The sequence below is a fragment of the Camelus bactrianus genome, chromosome 30, assembly GCF_048773025.1.
Source record: "Camelus bactrianus isolate YW-2024 breed Bactrian camel chromosome 30, ASM4877302v1, whole genome shotgun sequence".
Classification (NCBI taxonomy): domain Eukaryota; kingdom Metazoa; phylum Chordata; class Mammalia; order Artiodactyla; family Camelidae; genus Camelus; species Camelus bactrianus.
In genome coordinates, this window is record NC_133568.1 from 9,692,570 (window position 1) to 9,707,954 (window position 15,385).

General features: G+C 35.9%; 1 protein-coding gene across 3 annotated transcripts in view; it reads right to left on the reverse strand.

The window, feature by feature from the left end:
- SMAD2 (SMAD family member 2) overlaps positions 1-15,385 on the reverse strand; it is a 72,359-nt gene that overhangs the window by 25,297 nt on the left and 31,677 nt on the right. For all 3 annotated transcript variants that reach the window (XM_074355381.1, XM_074355382.1, XM_074355380.1), the window contains exons 3-4: positions 1,818-1,907; positions 593-786 (exon numbers count right to left, since the gene is read on the reverse strand). In XM_074355381.1, the coding sequence (XP_074211482.1) occupies positions 593-786; positions 1,818-1,907 (284 nt within the window). The remainder of the gene's footprint in view (positions 1-592; positions 787-1,817; positions 1,908-15,385) is intronic.

Sequence of the window (15,385 nt, forward strand, 5' to 3'; positions counted from 1 at the left end):
AAGTGATCCTGGTAATATCATATTACCATAGAGGTTCATAAATTCCCATTGGAAAGGTTGCAGAAACATTTGTAAAATCAGATTTAAGGTTATTTTTTGAAAATACAGCTGTCGTATTTTAGAAAACTCCAAGTATAAAGCTAAGTAAACTTGAAGTCTTGCTATGAGTTTTACCAAACTGCTTAGATCCAAATGATGTCATAAAAGTACATCAAAACAAAAAACAAAGAGCAAAATGACTGAAAACAGTTAATGCAGCAGAAAGGTAATGAGCAGTATCATTCAGTTCTAAGCAGACTGTGAATGTGTGAGATCAGAATTTCCTAGTATGTACTTTGATGTGAAATAGTACGCTATCCCAAAAAGCTAACATATCTTTTCCTCTAAGATATTTTTTTATAATATATGTAAAAACTTTTAAAGTACTTTTAATTACCACCAAAAAAAACCCCAAAAAAACTAAATTTAAGGTAATTTATTAGAGTTTTACATAAAAACTTCCCTAGGTCAATTAGGTATAGGAGTACCTAACATACTTAAGTTCAAGCATTTAATTTAAAACAAGAGGGAAAAAAAAATCTAATATTCCTACCTGGTGTCTCAACCCTCTGGTAGTGGTAAGGGTTTACACATACTTCATCCTTTTTAAGATTAAAAGCATATTCACAATTTTCAATTGCCTTGAGTTCATGATGACTGTGAAGATCAGGCCAGCGCCACAATCGGCAATATATAACATGCGGCAGTCCTTTCCGATGGGACACCTGAAGACGACCATCAAGAGACCTATTGGGAAGCAAGGGGAAAAGAAAGGTGAGCACTTAAAAAAAAAAAAAAATACACTCAGTTGGGCTAAATTAGTACAATACGAGCATAAAGAAAGGAATGACGGACACTTAGTTAGTTTCAGTGAGGACAAGAAGAAAAACGTACTATCTAATGGATCTGATAAAACAGGAAGCAGCAGCACAGCATGTCTCTTACAAACATGCTACATAACAACCCAAGTGTCAATGGACGGGTAACCATTTGGGGAAAATGATTTTTTAAAGAGTATCATATAGTTATAGTAAAAAAAACTCAACTTCTATCTTTAGTGAATCAAACTCTTTTTCAGGGAGGCTTGAAAGGGCATTAATTCTGCAGGTGACTGAATTATCAAAAAAGGAACTAGTGTGAAGAATGATAAATCCAACAATGATGTAAAAGTAACTTACTAAACTAATGTAACATATTACCCAGTTGTGATTGTTTTGAGTACTGAGGTATATTTCTGTAGCTCACACATAAATACAGATGGTGATGAGTATGATGAGATGAAATGGACAAATACCAATATGCTCAAAAAAGAGAATAAGGTGGTTTAAAAAAAAAGATAACATAAAACAGAGTTAGCCTAGCATTAACTGTGATAAGGGGTTCAGTAAATAACTATGTAATTATTAGTATAAGGATGAGATTTAGATGATAGCAAGAAATTTAGCAAAAACTGGTTATGTAGCTACTTAAAAATTAGGCCAACAACAGATTATAATCTAACCTCAAACTAAAATGAGAATATAGTCATCAAAGCTCCTATTCTTTAGGGGGTGCAATAATTTAAAGAAGATTCAAAACTAGAATTTCATCGATCAAAACATCAGCTGAAACATTTAATATATTTTTAATACTGGCAAGCAGTTACTTTAAATGCCATGCCTTATTTTACATTAAGGAAACATCCTAGGCAAAATATACTAAGCAACCCACTATAGGTCTTCCAAAACACCCTCCCTCCCACAAGATCTCTAGGATTCGACAGAGGGCAGAATATTCACCTGGTTTGTTCAGAGAAGCTGTAAAGGCCTGTTGTATCCCACTGATCTATCGTATTTGGTGTACTCAGTCCCCAAATTTCAGAGCAAGTGCTGTGCATAAATTGAAAAACAAAAAATTGATGTGAACATGGAAGCATGGTTATTCAAATTACCATGATGTAAAACATGGAAAATGTACAGAATACTTCCTTCACCCAGAAAATATACACTGCTTCACTTTTTCACAGGCATTTAGTACTGGTTTCTATATTTTCTATATGAAGGAAGCCAATAAAATGGAACATGTGACTCCAGATAAGTTATGATTATGTTTTTAAAATGTGAACACCAACGCTCTCTAGCTTAATGAAATCATACCTATGACTTTTCCAATTTCCTCTACTCACAACAAAAGATCTAATACTTACACCATTAGCCTTACTAACAGTGCTTCATTTTATAATTCAGTTTTTTAAACAGCTTATCTAAAAACGGATGTCAACTGGTATTTTTAAAATAGGAAAAATTCCAATTAAAATAGACATACAACCACAGTTAAGATTTTCAGAATATTTGTTTGAGATACTTGAATATTCAGTTTTACTGAAAATTATTATTGCTCTCCTTACTTCTAAGGACACGAGAATGGATTATGAAGTCATTCCAACATAGCACACTACCTTAAAAGTTTTAAGAAATTGCTGTGAGGACTAAAGACCTGTGAAAGCACTAAATCCTTAAGATACAGTATGAATACGACAAAGCTGCTACATCTAGTTTTCCTCATCAATACACTGGAAGATACAGACCAGAAAGACCTCAAAATTTCCCTTCCACATTTCTTTCCAGGACATGGGCAGCCCAGATATAAGTCGGCCTATTTTCCCTGCCATCATTTCATTCCAAAGTTAAGTTCTCATCCATGTGAGAAGGGAAGAAAACAGTCTGGAATGGAACTTCTGACTGCCAGAGGTGTCTCAGGTCACAAAAGTTGTACTTATAAACTTAGAGGCAAAAGATAATTTCTGAAACTCAACTCCATTTCTTACATACTACAAAAGCATCACTTCAAAACAACTTCTGAAAACAAAATTAAACAACTGATTAAATTCCAGATGTATACTTTGCTAATGAGCTAACTCAATCAGCAGTTCAAAGGGCCGTGGTGAGAAGTGCGGTCTTCCTGGCGGGCGACACACTTCACGTGGGCGGCTGGGATTCAGTGCTCCAGGGCCTCCTGCACAGCCACTGGGCTCCAGCAACATTTCACACCACGCTTTGGGGGCTACAGTAAGTACAATACTGGATGGCTTTTTAAAATTTCATTTTCAGACATTTTCCAACAGCTTTTTGTGATATTTTACAGATTCTCTTAATTTTTAGGTGTCAGAAAACTAACCTCCTTTTCTCAGACTATAAAAATAAGTTAGAAAAAGTCAAGAAATTGGAAGATAATTCACACCTTTTCTATTTTCCCTGAAGGTGTACTGACTAAAACACCATGCCATAAATGGTTCTTGTATTTAAGATATTTATCAAATATCTACTGGAAACATATAGCACCATGTAGTTTAAAATACAATAAAATCAACTAAATTCCAGCATCTCATAAATCTGAATTTAAACCTCAGAAGGAACAGTACAGGTCTTACTTTTCTCTCCTTAAAAATGATTTGAGGAAAATGACTGACAAGAGTAGATAAAGAGGCTATTCGGCTCTTATGAGATTAAAGTGAACATTTCACTCAAGTAAATCTGGAGCTGTCACGAGAACCATAATGTAAGAGGGCACAAAGAGTTTAAGCTGTGCTTTATTCAAGCCTTGAGATTAATCAGAGAACAATAAATAGTAATCAGTTGTTAAAAACAGGCACTCTAGAGGCAGAAAGATCTAGATCCCAACTCTAACCCAGCTACTTTCCAACTGCCATCGTAGGGTATATTTAAGCCTCAGTTCTATTGATTATTTTCTCTCTCACAAACTGGAAGTTTTATTTTAAAGTGTTAAATTTGTTCTAGCTAGTAAAATTTTTCCTTGTTTATATTAGAATTTTTTTAAAGAATCAATTTACCACAAAATATACAAAGCATCTAGAATAAATGTAATTATAAATGCGTCAAAACTATACAAAGAAACATTTTAATTATTACTAAAGAACACAAAGTAAACTGAGTAGAGAAAACACATCTTCCTAGAGAGGAACACAACATCAGAGCAGTATCAGTTGGGCCAAATTTATGTATTTGATGTGCTCTCAATAAAAAATTAAAAAAATTTTAAGACCCAGACAAAATTATCCAAAATATAACCAACCAACCAGGAAAATTCTGACAAAGAGACTGGCCCTATCAGATCCTGAAACACATTATGAATCCTCAATAACGCAAGTAGCATGCAATTAACAAAAGAATACACAAACAAAACAGAAGAGAGGTTCGGCCTGCAGAGCAGCCTCAATTAGGTAAAACCTCCTCTGGATAAAAATGATACCCTCTGAACAAAATATAATAAAATGAACTATTTGAAAATATAATAAAATGAACTATTTGATAACAAAGGAGGAGACCAAAAACAGATACAAATTGAAGGCAAGTAAACCTTTGTAAGGGGGAACTGCACTGGATGAGAGCTGCATTTACGTGGCTCTGCATCCAAAGGCACCCCACAATGTAAGCTACCCAGGGCAACGAGACCTTAAGCAGAAAATAGTGGTTTTAATGACCTGCAGAATTAGAGAGTGGATTGGGGGCTGCCGGAAAGGCTGGAAAAAAGAAGGGGGAAATCCCATAATGAAGGAAGCCACAAAGGGAAAAAAAAACCATCTAAATAGGGGTATGAACTCTGTCCAGACCCCTAAACTATACATGTGGGAGACTGGAGGACTGCTGAAAACCAGCACTTCAAAATCTGAAAGAACAAGCTGAGATTTCAGCTGTGGCTTTCTGCAGAGGCAGTTTGGCCTTAGAGGTCAGCCAAAACTATCTGTTAGAATAAAAATCAACACCCTTCAGAGGAAGATAACAGAATTTAGTCTCTACAATGTTTGGTCCCAAATCAAATATCCAGTATTGAAAAAAAAATCACAAAAAACTAAACATAAAGCAATAGGAGAATGTTACCCCGAGTCAAAAGAAAACACAGTCAGCAGAAACAGACCCCCAGGGAGCACTGACAGGCAAGAATTTTAAAGTAACTATTATAAATATGCTCATGGACTTAATGAACAGATGGGAATCTCAGCTGAGTAATGGAAACTATAAAAACGAATGAAATGAAAACTCTAGAACTGAAAATTACAAAATCAGACATTAAAAATTAACCCAATGGTTGGAGAAGACAGAAGAGTAAGTGAATCTGCAGATGGATCAACAGAAAGTATCCAATCAGAAGAACTGAAATAAAAGATTGAATAACAAAATGAACAGTCTCAGTAACATGTGCAAATCCAGAAAGATGGAAAGACAAGAAAATATCTGAAATAATAATGGCTGAAACATTTTCAACTTCAGTGACAAACTGAACTTATACTTTCAAGAAACTCAGTGAATACCAAGCAGTTTCAACACCCAAAAAAGGGCGTATATATATATATATATATATATATATATATATATATATATATATATAATACACACACACACACTCCAAAAACACACTTGGGCATATCGCATATCACTCTCAAACTGCTAAAAACAAAAGATGAAAAGAAAATCTTTAAACTGGTAGAACTACAAAAATTCTTGGCACAAAGAACTCCATCCAAACCCCTGCAGTAAGAGATGTGACCAGACTCTAGCATGGCTACTAGCAATGATATGGCCTAGATCCATTTGAGTTCCTGTCTGGAAAAGCTCAAGACTGCCAAAAGAATTTACCATTTGCTCCAGCTAACACTCGTCCATAGGCCTTGACCTCCTTTTCTTAGAGCATCCATTTAAAATGTTTAAAATTGCAAATCCTTCCTGTCTCTTTGAGATGTATATGTGACTTCTACAAGGTCTTTCTCAAGGACCTGAAAACTATTCCTTTGAAATGTAACCGATCATTAGGAAACACAGGGTCTTCATCTATCCTCTGAGGGAGGGTAGAAGTCTAACTGTGGATAGATAAATGCCAGTTAGCAGACACAGATGGCCTAATCACACTGACACTGACCAAGCCTCTTACCTACTTTTTGGGTAGTTTTCACTTCCCTGACTCTGTTCGAGACCCCACTCATTACCCTCTTGCTACTCCCCTCATTCTGCCAGTTACCTCTGTGCAAGTTGGAACTGAGCTCAGATCTCCTTCCTACTACAATGCTTACTGAATAAAATCTGTTTTTACCACCTTTACCCAAAGTCCAGCTTTGTTTAACTTTGACAGCAGCCAAACCAGAAAAATTCATCCATGCAGAGGCATAAAGATGTGAATGACAATTTCTCATCAGAGATTTCCAGCAGACTTTGCACAAAGAAATGCTAAAGAAAAGTTCTTCGGGATAAAGGGAAATGTCAACAGATGGAAACTCTAAATCATGGGGGAAAATTAAGAAAACTAGGAAGTATAGGTATGTAAATAAACAAAAGACAACATTCTTTTCTTCTCTTAATTTCTACAAAAAGGGGATGATCAACTACAGAAAAAAATTGTAACTTTAAAAGTATAGAGATGTCATTTATATGACAGCAGCAGCAGAAGCAACAGGATGCATTAAAAACCACTACATTATTGCAAAACCAAAGATGCACACTGTCCGCGGGGAAAGCAAATCCCCTCCCCCAAGGGCAAAGAGATATAACTAAAAATATAACTAAAAACGAAAATTAAAAACTAAAAAATAATCCCAAAGGAAAGAAAGGAGAAAAGAACAAAAAACAGATAACTGAAAAGAGTAAAATGTGAAGAAAAGACTAATTCCAAACCTATCAATGATAACATGTACATAAATACACCAGGTACTCCAACAAGAGGCAGACTTGTCAGAATAAATGCAAGATGCAAAATGTCTACAAAAACATGTACTTTGTACATAGTATATAGGTAAGCTGAAAATACAAGAATGGAAATACACAGTGCATACAAGCAGTAGGTTTAATAAAGCATAGTGCCAGAAATAATAAGACTGTAAGTCTAAGAATATTGCCAGAGATAAAAAGAGACGTTTCATTAAGAGGGTCAATTCATCAGAAGACATTAACAATCCTGTATGCATTTAACAATACAGTTTCAAAATACAAGATGTTAAAACTGACAGATCGAAAGGAAGAAATGAACAAATTAGCCATCAGAGTAATCTCAGTAACTCTCTGGACAGTTAGCCTACCAAAACAAACAAACAAAACCTGTATGTAATAGAAGACCTGCACAATACTATCAACCACATCAACTGACATTTATAGACTCCTCTTTGGGTATACATGGAATATTTTAAAAAGAAGTGAAAAAACAGTGCCTGACAATCAGCTGGTGGATAGGTACTTGGTTCTTTAGGAGAGGTTAGAAAATTGCCTAAATTTTTCTAGACATGCTAATTTCTTCCCATAAATGGCTTTCAAATTACATCACTCAAAAAACTAGACCAAACTCAGGACAATTTTCTCTTCCCTTCTATTCTGTGTGTAAAGGGCAAGGTGTGAAGCAGCAAGCGCTGAGGTAGAAGGGCCACCAAGCTACACAGAAGATGTAGCTAAGACAAGTAATGAAGGTGGAACAACAGACTTTCAAGGTGGACGAAACAGCCTTGATGCTACCTAGGACTTTCATAGCCAGAGAAGAGAAGTTAATGCCTAGCTTCAAAGCTTTAAGAGACAGGCTGACTCTCTTGTAAAGGGCGAATGCAGCTGCTGACTTTAAGTTGAAGTCAGTGCTCACTGACCATTTGGAAAAATCCTAGGATCCTTAAAAATTATGCTAAATCAACTCTGCCTATGCTCTATAAGTGTAATAACAAAGCCTGGATGACAGCACATCTGTTGACAACAAGGTTTACTGAATATTTTAAGCCCACTGTTGAGACCTACTGTTCAGATAAAAAGACTCCTTGCAAATTTTTACTGCTCAATGACAATGCACCTGGTCACCCAAGAACAATGATGATGTGAAACGACATTAATGTTGTTTTCATGCCTGCTAACACAACATCCATTCTGCAGCCCACGATCAAGGAGTAGTTTCGACTGTCAAGTCTTATTATTTAGGAAATACATTCTGTAAGGCTACAGCTGCCATGAATAGTGATTCCTCTGATGATCTGGGCAAAACAAATTGAAAACTTTCTGGAAAGGATTCATCATTCTAAATGCCATTAAGAACATTCGTGATCCACAAGAGGTCAGAATATCAACATTAACAGGAGCATGGAAGAAACTGATTCCAACCCTCAGGAATGACTTGGAGGGGATCAAGACTCCAGGGGAGGCACCAACAGCCGACGTGGCAGAAACGGCAAGAGAACTAGACTCAGAAGTGGAGCCTGAAGATGTGACTGAACTGCTGCCTCGTCATGAGAAGACCTTCACGGATGAGGAGCTGCTTCTTATCGATGAGCAAAGAAAGTGGTTTCCCGAGATGGAATCTACTTAATCCCGGTGAAGATACTGTGAAATGACAACAAAGGATTTAAAATATTCCATAAACTGAGTTGATAAAGCAGCAGCAGGGCTTGAGAGCACTCACTCCAATTTTGAAAGAAGTTCTACTGTGAGTATAATGCTATCAAACAGCACCGCACGCTACAGAGAAATAGTTGGTGAAAGGAAGAGTCAATCAAAGCAGCAAACTGCACTGCTGTCTCGTTTTAAGAAATTGCCACAGCCACCCCAACCTTCAGCAACCATCACTCTGATCAGGAAGAAGCCATCAATATCGGGGCAAGACCCTCCACCAGAGAAAAGATTACCACTCACTGAAGGCTCAGGTGATGGCTAGCATTTTTTTTAGCAATAAAATGTATTTAAATTAAAGTATGCATGTTGTTTCTTTTTTTAAAGATATAATGCTACTGCACACTTAACAGACTACAGTGTAGCATAAATGTAACTTTTATATGGACTGGAAAACCAAAAAATTCAAGTGATTCGCTTTATTATGACATTTATTTTATTGTGAGGTCCAGAACAGAACCCACAGTATCTCCCAGGTTTGCCTGTACTCTATTATATATTTGAAAGCTGTCAAGAAAGCAGACCGTAAAACCTTGTCACCACACATGCAAAAAAGGTAATTATGTGAGGGGATGGAAGTGTTAACTAACTTTATTGTGGCAATCATTTTGCAATATATATCAAAATGTATCAAATCATCACATTGTACACCTTAAACTTACATTTGTTATATGTCAATAAGCTCAATAAAGCTGGAATAAAAACTCCGCTTTTCCTGAACAATGGCATCATTGTTTACACAGAAAATCTGAAGCAACTCTACAACTCATTAGTGAATTTAGCAATGTTGCAGGATTTAATGGGAGGTTATAAAAATCCATTATATTTCTATTATAGCAATAAACTATTTGAAAATTAAAAATTTAAATTCCATTTACAATAGTGTCAAAACGTAAAATACTTAGACAAAAGGTTTAATGCAAGATGTGTAAGACCCTTGTACTAACAACTAAAAATCTTGCTGAAAGATATTAAATAAATCTAAGTATGTACAGGAATACACTACATTCAAAGATTAAACAACTCAATACTAAGATGTCTAATTCCCTAATAATATTTGGTCTATTTTTTCAACTCCATTGCAAAAATGATTTCAGCAAGATATTTTCTAGCAACTGATAAGCTGATCTAATTATGTATATGGAGATGCAAAAGACCTTGAAAAGCAAAACAATCTGGAAAAAGGATTACTGACACACATGACATGGAAGAATCTCAGAAATACTCAGCCGAGAGAAGCAGAACATGAGAGATTCTATTTACATAAAGTTCTAGAAGGTGCAAAACAAACCAAGAGTGAAAAAATTCAAACAGTGGTTGCCTTTAGATGGAAAGAGGATAAAATCAACTTCCTGGGAGACTGAAATGTTGAGTATCTTGATACACACTGTATATGCACTTGTTAAATCTAATCCTACTAAGCACTCACAATTTGTGTACTTTACCATTTGAAAATTTCACCTTAAAAAAACCAAAGGAAAAAAAAGGAACTTCAGATAATGAAACAATAATCAAAATGGACAGTAGCAACAAAAAATACTCTTATGGTAATTTAGTATATGATAAAACTCCCCATGAATCAATATGGAAAGGCCACTAAAATATAATAAAGTGAAAAAAGCATGCACAATATTAAAATAAAAATGCATGTACAGCTATTCTCTGTATAAAAAAGACAAGTGAAAATCTCTGTAAGTATTTGTGTTTATATGCGGGAAAGAGACACACGCACCATGAACAGTAGTTACTGGAGGTGGGGAAGGGAAGGGAAACTTTTCAACATGTTTATTTACTATGTTGTTTTTATGTGTGCATGCATGTGTATGTGTACACATGAAATACAGATTTTTAAACCACATGAATGTATTGCCTTTTACCAAAATTAAACAAATCAAACAAAAGAAAATACTGCCACAGAATTAAATGTAAGTCACGCTGTCTTGACATTTCCATTAAAAGATATGCTTCTAACCTTAGATAAGAATAAGAAGTACAGACTGTTATTTTCTATCCTGCGACGTCTCAGCTCCCTCTGGACAGCTCACTACAGGAGATGACGAAACGCCAGCCCAAGCCCTGTTCATGCTCTTCCAGCAGAATGTCCTCTCTATCTGACACGGGCCTTAGGAACCTGTTTTCTTCCACACACATCTATGTCAACAGCCCCTTCCTAGCCACCTTCTGACTTACCTACTAATTCCTTAGGTATGCTTAGCAAACCAGGCCAATTTTTAAGACCTAGGAGTTCAGGGGAATTAATCAGGCAGTTTTATTGTTCCCTCTTCCTTACAGATTGATTCTTTCTAACCACAGTTTTTATTTATGGGGAAAACAATTCCCTCTAACACCTTGGGCTCCCAAAGGTCTTTGTACACCTACACCTAGCAAACAAGGTACCTAGTAACTAAATTAGTATTTTTATAGCATAAAAACTGGATCACAATTTTCCTAGTCACACTAAATCATAATATTTTAAATAACAGTGGGGGAAAAAAAGTATCTCCCTGGTTTCCAGTTTGTTAACAAGGAGTGGAAAGTTATAATTTCAAGTTCCTAAAAGATATTAAAAGAAATGAATGCAGGAAAAAATGTTAGAAAGATAGAACTGCTTATGACAACTATTTTATAAAAGTCCTCTGCACATTCCCTATTTCAATAAATCTAAAATGCAAAAATTATCTTGCATTAAACTTAAAAAGAAAAACTTCAAATTTTATTTATATGATTCATCCCACAGTGAAAAAAGTACATTTTAGAACCAGTGAAATGAAATATGTAATAATAATTACCTTCATAAGGTGGCTGCTATATGTCAGGAACTATGTGAGATTTCAAATACATTATGGACCTCATAATCACCTGCAAGCTATGTATTATTACCACATTTTAAATTTGAGGAAACTGAGCCTCAGAGGAACAGTAAAACAATCTCACCAAGGTAATACACTTCACAAGTGGCAGGGCCAGGATTCCAACCCGCTCACGTCCAACAGCACTTTCCATTCTACCAGGGGCTTTCTGAGCTTTTACTTTCACAGCGTCTGTATCAGCATTTCTGTGGCTGAAATCTGGGGATCCCTGGGCACCTCAAATACAGTACTGTCAAGGGTCTGTCTGGTTCCTACAGTAATTTTTTAAGTTACATTTTTATTCTAAGTAAACAGTAACTTACATAATCTTCTAAACACATATCCTGGGTAACTCAGACAAGCACCAGCCTCGCTCTGCTTCATCACCTCTGTCTGGGTCTGGATCTGGGTCTGATAATCACCTCAGCACCAAAGGTAAGTAGGGAGACTGACCTACACGTAAATGATGGCATCACACTGAAAAGGCTAAGTGAGATCAGGCTGTGCTAAATAAACTACGTTTCATAGCGGTTTTAGAGAAAAGAGGTAGAGAATTTAGCAACACAGGACAACATGGTACTATACTGACCTAAAAAGAGCTTCAGTCATGGGTAGCACTCAGCACCACAATCACAATGGGAACAGAAAATCAGTATTAACAAAAACGGCCTCATTCATTAACTTAATGTTAGAATTTTCTTGGTTACAGAACTCAGTATAAATTAGCCTTTTCATAAGCATTAAGTTTACAATAAAATATGTTTCTATACATTTAAGCAATATTAAGGGAGGTCCACAAGAAACGTCTGTACATTACTAGAAGATGAAAAGCCTCAACCTGCACAATATTCAGCTGCTGACAAGAGTAAGGAGGAGAAGGATGGGTCTGAAAATGGTAAACCAATAAAAGTACTTGCTAGGTGAAATCTATATATCCTGAAAAAGTATTATATTACATTATCGACTATAAAATTAACCATAGTGATATCACCATCCCACATACAACAGCTCGACATTTAGTGAATTTATCTGACTGCCTGACTTCAGGACAGTCTAAAAACTCTTCTAAGTATTAAAAAAAAAAAAAAGCATTTGTTATGTACCTGGTACTATTCAAAGTGCCTCAGATGTATTATCTCATTTATACTCTTATCAGCCCCATAAGTGAATTAACTGGACCATTATTTTCAAATAAAGAAATAAATGTGAGCAGTTAAATAAGTCAAAAGGCCACAAAGCTATTGAGACACTAGCCAGGATTTATATCCACTTCTGGCTGGCTTAAGAGCCTAAATTTTCCAAGGTACACTTTTGAAGAATGAAGGCTGAAAATCCATAGTTTCATACTTTATTGAAATATGTATTAACTGTCTTTTCCTATTTCCTCTATCCTTGATACTCAGGCATTTGGGGCTTTGACCCTGGAGAAACTGCCCCTCCCAGGTCTAGAGACAGCAAGAGACTCCATCGAGAGCTCACTTTGAAACACAATCAACCAGTCCAGAGCTCACAACCCTAGCTACTTAGTCAAACTCCCACACCAAGTCTGTGTGCTTCCGGCCCTACCTCGCCCTAGGGCTAGGTACTAGGCAAGCAGGAGCCACCCTACAGCCCAGAGACTGGCCGAAATCCCTCGCACTCCCAGTCCGAAACTTACTCAGCAAATCTACCCAGCACTGCCATTATTTCCCTGGAAAACTCCAATAAAGGCCCTGACCTATGCTGTTCTTGCTTCTATTTATCAAAACATCTCATTTTTTGATACATTAAAAATTAAGTTGCAAATACTTCAAACTTAGACACTTAATCATGTGTCTATTGTTATCTAGAGTTCGTCGTTCACTTTTTGAGGTAAAATTTACAGTGTAAAACAAATCTTAATTATACTATTTTGTGAGTTTTATCAAATGCATAAATTGGGAACCCTGAACCCTGTCAGGAAGCCCTTCCTATCCTTTCTCAGTCAATCTCTGTCATCCCCTCCCCTCCCCTCAAAGGCAATCACTGATCTGGCTTTTTTCAGGGTAGGCCATTAGCGTGGTTGTGCAATGGTATTTCATTGCGGTTTCACAATTAGCGTTTTCCTGATGCCTAGCAATACTGCACACTTTCCGGCTGCTCAGTGGCCCTTTGTTTATCGTCTCTTGTGATGCATCCAAATCTTCTGCCCATTTTTAAAATCAGGCTATTCTCCTTTTCACTACTGAGTTATAGCAATTCTTTATAAAGTGTGGGTACAATCCTCTTGTCAGAAATTGGTGTGCAAATATTTTCTTCCACTCTATTCATTTCTTAATGTTTTTTGATGAAATGCTTTTTAAACACTGATGATGCCTAAAACTTAGTAACTTCCTCTTATTGCTCTCCATATCCTTTAAGAAAAAAGCCCTTTGCCTACTTCCTAGTCACAAGTATATTCTCCTACAAAAAGCTTTATAGTTTTAGCTTTTAGATGAGAATTATGATCCATCCGGAATTAATTTTTTTTTGAATGGTGCAGGGTGGGGCCAGTGTTTACTCTTCCATGTGGATATCCAGTTCTTCCAGTATTATTTGCTGAAAAGACTTTCCTGTCCCTACTGGATTGCTATGGCATCTCTGTCAAAAATCAAGTAACTACCTAAGTATAAGTATCTATTCTGGGGTTCTCTATTTTATCTCATTTATGTTTGTTTTTATATCAGAATCACAATGTATGATTACTGTGGCTTCAATCGAAAGTCTTGAAGTCAGATAATTTAAGTCTTCTAATTTTGCTGATCTTTTTTCAAGATTGCTTTGGGTACTCTAGGTCCTATATATTACCACGTAAATTTTAGGGTCAGTCTGTATAGTCTATGAAAAATAAATTTACATTTTTTAGGGCTTCATGGGAAATAGATTTGATTTTGATAAACTGGGAGAGAACTAACAATACTATTGAGTGTTTCAATTCATAAATATGATATTTCTGTTAATTTATTACATGGTAGTTCCAACTTGAAGGTTATCTCAGGGTTGGTCTCCACTGGTCTCCTCCTGAGAGGGCTACATGTTCTTTGTTCTTCTTATGTTTATTAATTTATGACTGTATGCTAGACACTGTGAACATTACATGGTGGAAGTACCAGATTCCATTATATTCTTCCGGTAAGTGTTAATTGCCTCTGTTTTGGCATGCAATTAACTTGTTTGCACTCAAACTGTAAATTCTGTCTTTGAATAATTCAAATCAGTTTTTTACCTTCAGTGAGACTATACTAAGTCCACCCCACACACGTGTGGATTTAGGGGTCAGACTAGTGACTTTGGCCAAGTTTTTAAGCAGAATCTGGGGCTCCTCTTCTGTAGTTTTCTCCATGCCAGAATTCTCCCCTCACTCATCAGCAAGGTTTTGATTATGAATTCAATTTCTTTAATTGATATAGGGGTTTCCAAATATTCCACTTCCTCTTGCACTTGCTGGGGTAACATTTTTTAAATAAATCTGACTATTAATAAATTGGCATAAAGTTGTTTAAGTAATTTATGGTTATAGGCTCTCTCACTTTTTTATTCCATCAATATTACAGGAATTTATCAATTTTATTGATCTTTCTAAAGAATCAATTTTTGACTGTCTCTGTTGTCCCTTTTCTAATCATCGATTTTCTGCTCTTATTTTTAATATTTCTTCTACTTCCTATGCTCTTTGACCTTTTTTCCTAGCTTTTTAGGTGAAGCCTTAGATAATTTTTCTTCTTTAGTATAATTTTTAAAGCTATAAATTTCCCCTTAAGCACTGTTTTAGCTGTATCTCACTTATTTGATACGTTGTTGTTTTATTATCAGTTAGTTTGAAAAACATTTTCCCTCATGGTTTTCTTCTAAATAACCCATGGGTCAAAGAATTGTGTTAATCCCCATTTTTTAATACATATCTTACTGGCACTGATTTCTAAGGTTGTTCAATTGCTGGCAGAGAACATACTTGCCTCCTACTCAATCTTTTAATATTTACTGAGACTTGTGCCCTGCAAACAGTCTTTGCTGGCGAGGTTACCACGAGCACTTGAAAGACTGTATTATCTTGATTTTAGATTTAGTATTCTACAAATATCAAATAAGTGTTCAATA